The sequence below is a fragment of the Myotis myotis genome, unplaced genomic scaffold (genome assembly GCF_014108235.1).
Source record: "Myotis myotis isolate mMyoMyo1 unplaced genomic scaffold, mMyoMyo1.p scaffold_m19_p_4, whole genome shotgun sequence".
Classification (NCBI taxonomy): domain Eukaryota; kingdom Metazoa; phylum Chordata; class Mammalia; order Chiroptera; family Vespertilionidae; genus Myotis; species Myotis myotis.
In genome coordinates this window covers 31,158,506-31,164,952 of record NW_023416346.1, presented here as the reverse complement: position 1 = coordinate 31,164,952, position 6,447 = coordinate 31,158,506, and the positions used below count along the sequence as shown (strand labels likewise).

The window sequence follows — 6,447 nt, the reverse complement described above, 5'->3', positions numbered from 1 at the left end:
TAACCATCATTACATCTTTCTATTGACAGAGGGATACACAGGACCTTAGAGTCTTCAGGTTGTATATGTTCACTCTCTGGCACTGAAAATAGATGGCTGTGAAAGAGCAAGAATCTGTGTAGGGTATGTGTAGAGCCCAGAACATCTACTAGAAGTCCTCCAATTTATTTTAAACCCTGGCTTTGTAATCATTTTCCTCTTTATAAAGAAAGTGAAAATTTGGTTTAATTGTGTTCCAGTTCACCAAGATAAGATAATAGATAGATAAATATTGCCAAGAGGCAAAAGATGTCTTATACAGCAGGTTAAAAATTGAAATAACCTAAGGTCTTGATGCAAATCATTCAAATCCTCAATCCTCCTTTTAAGTTTTCTAGGGGAGACTGAACAAGGATGCATGTGGATCAAATGTTAGTGAAAGAAATGTTTACCTAAGAAATTAAATAATTTAATTAGATGTCATCACCAAGGGCTACACATCAAAAAGTTTAGCAATTGCAATTTGACCTAATCCAAAAGAATCTTCTTTCTTCAGAGGTTTCTAGTCATTTGGGAGTTTGAGATATAGGAAAGGTTTTTGAAATCTTGACAGAAGAGTTTTCTGGGAGATCATCACTATTCCAAACCTGACAACTTTTGGAAAGTTGTTCTTTTGTGCATTCTCATTCTGCTCCACCTACTGATACTTGAGAGGGACCTCCAATGGTGAGTCAGTAACAGAAAAATGCTCCAATTGCTTTCCTCATGTCCCCCTTTTTATTCAATCTCTAACCATTTATCAGACATGGGCAACCTCCAGGAAGGTAAGGGGTAGTAATTAGTTGAAAGGAAAGCTAGGTTGTATAAATTATTGTAGGTGACAAGACTAAGAGTAAGATGGGCTCAGTTTGCCAGGAATCTTTTCATGATTATTCTAGGATGAGACAACCAGCACTGTTTTTTTCAGGGCAGGGCCCAGACTAAGTTGAAAAACAGGCCATTCAGTTTAGATGCTGAGTAGCCTTCAAGTGTGAGAGAAAAATTGTCATCAATTTTAGTTCCACAGGTCCAAACACAGTACTAATGAAAGCAAGGTCATGAGTTTGATCCCAATCTCTATCAGTAAGCTTATTCCATTTAAAAATAAGTATTCCCACAGCCAAAGAGTGATCAATTTTTATTCAAACTGCTCATAAATTTATTCTACTTGCTCATGAGAGACTGAAATAGACTATGTTTTTTTATTATTAATATTCCCACAATATAGAGAAACAAAATGCATCCTACAGCTCATTGGTAATAATAGATTCATAAAAGGAGGGAAAACATTTACTTATCAATATTTAATATTTACAAGCACAATCAGTGTGTTTTATAGAGTTCTAGGAACAGCAGAAATCTTTAAATGGCATAATAATCACCTGTCTACTTCTGTGCAAAACCAGTTCATTCTCCTGGCTGCAACCTGCCTATCATCTTTCTAGATATTAATTGTGAATGACCCATGTATAAATAATTGAGAGTTAAATACACACCATTTATAGAAATGTAATGTATTATTGTACTAACTTAAAATATAACTGTTTTCAGGGCATTGTTTCATATAGCCATATATCTCTCATCTTCTTGCATTTTTTCTCTGTGGAGACAATCATCTCAATTTTCACTTCAAAAGGTGGAGGCAATCCAAGGGAAAACCCCTTTCTCAGGGTCTCAGGATAAATGAAGGCAGAAATAGCATTAGATATCTTACATGGCATAATAAGTACCTGTCTACTTCTATGCCAAATCAGTGGTAAGCTCTGAGGACACTCCTGTAAAGGCAAGTAACCATCTTCTCTATTTCTTACATATGTTTATCACTTCACAAGTGGCATTTGATTTCATATCTATGGCTTTACCGTTCTTGTGTACTTAGCCTGAGATGCTGAACAAGGTAAAGAAGAAGCAGGGATAGGCAACTTGTATGGAGGAGTTATGAAATCTTCTTTGCTAAAGTCTTTTCAGGACAAGTGGTTCTCCTGTTTCAGAGATTGTTAGAGAAACTCCATCCCTTAGAAAATCCCTTCTCTAGCTTTTCCAACAATGGAGGAAAATGTAATAGATTCCTCATACTCTGAGGAGTGTTAACATTTGTTTGGTTTGTGATGTTATTGGTGTTTTGAGAGAAATCAGAGAATCATAGCATGTTAAAGCTAGGCGAGCTCATAGAGATCACTTAGTTTAGCAAGATTTCAAATGTAGGTCATTGAGGGGAAGAAACTTATTCAGAAATAGCCAGTGAGTAGCAGAAGCTTCAAGGAAGGAATTATGGGAAAAAAAGATAGAGGTAGTCTCATGAAGGAGCATATATACATTAAGGGGTGCTTGGCATATAAACAGTAATGGCTAGAGAAGAGGCAGGTAGAAAAAAAGAGGTTGTTCTTTATCATGAAGCAGTTAAAGAGCTCCATTCATACATTCATTCAACATATAATTCTTGAGCACCTTTCAGACAATATTTTGGGTTTTGGGCATACACTAGCAAGCTAAACAGAAATCCCTGACTTCACTGAGCATACATTTTACCTGAAACAATCAATAAATGTAATAAATAAAAATATACAATTGCTAGAAGTAATAATTATAAGGAGGAAAATAATGTAAGAAACAAAGATATAAAATTTCAGGGGCTAGAGATGAACTTTTAGGCAGTGTGGCCAAAGAAGGACTCGCTGAAAAATGCCTTGTGAGTAAAGACCTGAGGTAAGTGAGAAGGTAAGTCATGTAAGGATCTGAGTTTCATAAATATGGAGCAGCAAGAGAAAAAGATCAAATACTTTGAGACAGAGATGAGTTCAGTATTTAAAAAATAGTAAGGAGGCCAGTGTGACTGGAGCAGGAAAAGAGTGGTAGGAATGGAGTTATAGGGACACAAACCACATAGGGCCTAATAGGTCATTATAAGGAGATTAATGTTTAATCAGGTTAAAATGGTAAGCCACTGACATTTTGTAATAGAAGAGTGACCTGATCTGACTTGCAATTTAACTGAATCATTTAAGCTGAATGGTGGCAAAGATAGAAACAAAGAAATCAATAAGGAAGTTACTGAAAAAAGTGAGATGAGAGATGAGTAACGATGATTACTTAAAATAAAGGATAGCAGTCCAAATGTCAAGAGGAAGTTATATCTTTTCATATATGTGACAGCCTCAAACTTTATATATTCATTAAAATTAATAATTTACATTTGAATGTGAGAAAAAATAAACAAGTAATCAAATCATTAATGTAATTTCAGATATTGGAATATGCTATAAAAATAAAGCAGACTGAGGAGAAAGAGGGTGGAAAAGGAACATCTTGATAAGTAGGCTGGCCATAACCAGTTTGGCTCAGTGGATAGAGCATTGGCCTGTGGACTGAAGGGTCCCAGGTCCGATTCCGGTCAAGGGCATGTACCTTGGTTGTGGGCACATCCCCAGTAAGGGGTGTGCAAGAGGCAGCTGATCAATGTTTCTCTCTCATCGATGTTCCTAACTCTCTATCCGTCTCCCTTCCTTTCTGTAAAAAATCAATAAAATATATTTAAAAAGAAAACAAAACAAAAGTAGGCTGGTTACTCAAGCCCTCTCCTTATCATCCATACTTTCAGAAACATCACATTAGATTAGTTCAAAATGGGGCTCAGCAAACACAGAAGAGAAAACATGGAAGCTGGAAGCATAACTTCAACCTCGGATATTAGCAGAGTTTTTACATACCTCAAGGGTACCATGAAATACTCCATTTACATAATATTGATTCAAATCAAAGAAGTACTTTGCAGCACTCTGTGTCAAGCACCATGGTAGATACTAACACAATGGGAAAATGGAGGCATGAAAATCTAGGTGTGACAGACAAACACAAGAATAGTCAACACTTTAGCTAAGTCTATCAGAGGTCACCCCTTGGTGGAGATTAGTAACTCAAAGTTGACTTATAAATCAAATTTGTATTGTAAAATGAAGAACAAGTGAGAGAAACAGGAAGGTGGCCTCCTTTTCCTCTTTTCTTCCTTCAGAAAATGATCCAAGAAGGCATCTGTTGGTAGAAGATGGAGAACTTTTCATACAACTCTTTTCAAAGGATGGGGAATTTGCTATTTTGCAGAGGAGGGGGAGATTTTTAGCTTTACTTCTGTTCTCATTTTACTTGTCCTGTTTGTATTTCATATCTTCAGAAAGGAAGAAGAGAATGATCTTATATATCCTAATTATTTCCCCCTTTCTCACAGCATCCCTCCATCTTTATTCTCATTCTTTCAGGTTAAATTAGGCAAGTGGGAAGAATGGCCATGAACAATGCTACAGCAGTGCTTGAGTTTCTTCTTATTGGAATCTCTAACTATCCTGAGTGGCGAATCCCATTTTTCACGTTGGTTCTAGTAACTTACCTCGGTACATTGTTTGGGAATGGACTTATCATCATTCTTATCCATTTTGACCCACACCTCCACACTCCAATGTACTTCTTCCTTAGTAACCTGTCTTTCTTAGACCTTTGCTATGGGTCAGTCTCCATGCCCCAGGCCTTGTTGCATTGTTTTTCTACACATCCATATCTCTCTTACCCAAGATGTTTGACTCAAATGAGTGTCTCCTTTTTCTTGGCTACAGCAGAGTGCTTCCTACTGGCTGTGATGGCCTATGATCGTGTGGTTGCTATCAGCAATCCCCTGCGCTACTCTATGGTCATGAATGGCCCAGTGTGTGTCTGGCTGGCTGCTACCTCATGGGGGGCATCACTTGTGCTCACTGCTATGGTCACCTTATCCCTGCATCTTCACTTCTGTGGTACTAATGTCATCAATCATTTTGTCTGTGAGATTCTATCCCTCCTCAAGCTGTCCTGTTCTGATACCAGTTTCAATGAGCTTATGATCCTTATCACAGGCATCTTCACCCTGATGCTACCCTTTGGGTTTATTCTCCTCTCCTATGTCCAAATTGCCACTGTTGTCTTAAAGATTCACTCAGCCCAGGGTATGCTCAAGGCTTTGTCTACCTGTGGTTCTCATTTGACTGTGGTGACAATCTTCTATGGGGCAGCCATCTCCACGTATATGAAACCACAATCCAAGTCATCCCCCGACCTAGATAAGTTTATATCAGTGTTTTATGGGGCTTTGACACCCATGCTGAACCCTCTAATATATAGCCTGAGAAACAAAGACGTTAAAGAGGCAATAAGAAAAGTTATGGTAAAAAGAGAATAAGTCTTTTTTTGCTCCTAAACTTCTAAAATAACACTCAGCTACATCTCTACTGATGATAAAAAAAAAAAATGCTTAAAGTGTCTGACTTTACCCTTGGTAGAGCAGGTGATTGTCATGAAAGGCTTTAGGAAGTATTTCTATCCCAAATATTATACCTCCTGAGACTTGAAGTTCTGTTACTGACATTATTTTTACTCTTTCTTTACATATAACACATTAGTGGTCACCCATTAAGCTATTCAACTTTAGGTAACTAATCTTAACAGAATCATTTTCTCACAGACAGAAGAGACCTAAGCAAGAAGAGAATATATTATGACTATTATCAGGAGGCAAAGACATAACTGAAATTTCAAAATAGGACAAAAATGGTACAATAAAAAGTCAGAAGACAAATGTCAGAAATTGTCCAACTTTACTGAGGGCAAGTTCCATTGTGAAAGCATAATTTTCTTGCTCCACTTAACCTCAGAATCATAAGAAAATTGTATCACAGCCATTTGCTACATTTGTGTGGAGTGTTTTTCTTTTTCTAAACTTCTTTCAAATCTATTATTTTGTTTTATATTTCTAATAAATCTATGACATTGCTAAGAGATATACCATAATTCTTCCCTTGTTAATGATGACAAAACTGAGACTCAGAGGATTTGAGACTTTTCTAAAGTTATACATAATTGGTAGTGGAATCAAAGTTAGAATGGAGATAATATATATGTGCCATGGATCTTTTTCAAATTGGAATCATAGAACAATGAATGCAGTTAACATTTATTGAGTACTTATCACATATAACTCTTACAACAATTAGATGAAGTAGTACTATTATCAGCAATATTAGGTGTGTGGAAACTGAGGCTCCAAAAGGTTAAGTGATTTCCCCATAGCCAAAAAGCCAGTAAACAGCAGAGCCAGTATATAAATCTAGATCTGACTGATTCCAGGTCTCATTCACTGTATCTAAACTATAGAGACATCGGAGATTATTTAATGCATTGACATTTTGTGGTGCAGCAAAGAGAATGCCAGACATACAAGGGACTTGTCTCACATGTTTACTAACTAAATGAAAGAAAAATGAGAATTAATAAATCACTTATCAAAATAGCCTGATTTTCAAAGAAATATAACATTTGTTCAAGTTCTATTAAATATTTTTTAAAGCTTATGGTACTGAAACCATGCTTTAATATCAAGAATATATATATCCAATATAATAAAAGAGA

At 36.4% G+C, this 6,447-nt stretch overlaps 1 protein-coding gene across 1 annotated transcript; it reads left to right on the top strand.

Annotated features, from left to right (window-relative positions):
• Positions 1–4,294: 4,294 nt before the first annotated feature.
• LOC118654414 (olfactory receptor 13H1) lies at positions 4,295–5,221 on the top strand. Its single transcript, XM_036305738.1, has one exon. The coding sequence runs from the start codon at positions 4,295–4,297 to the stop codon at positions 5,219–5,221; it is 927 nt and encodes a 308-aa protein (XP_036161631.1).
• Positions 5,222–6,447: the final 1,226 nt, after the last annotated feature.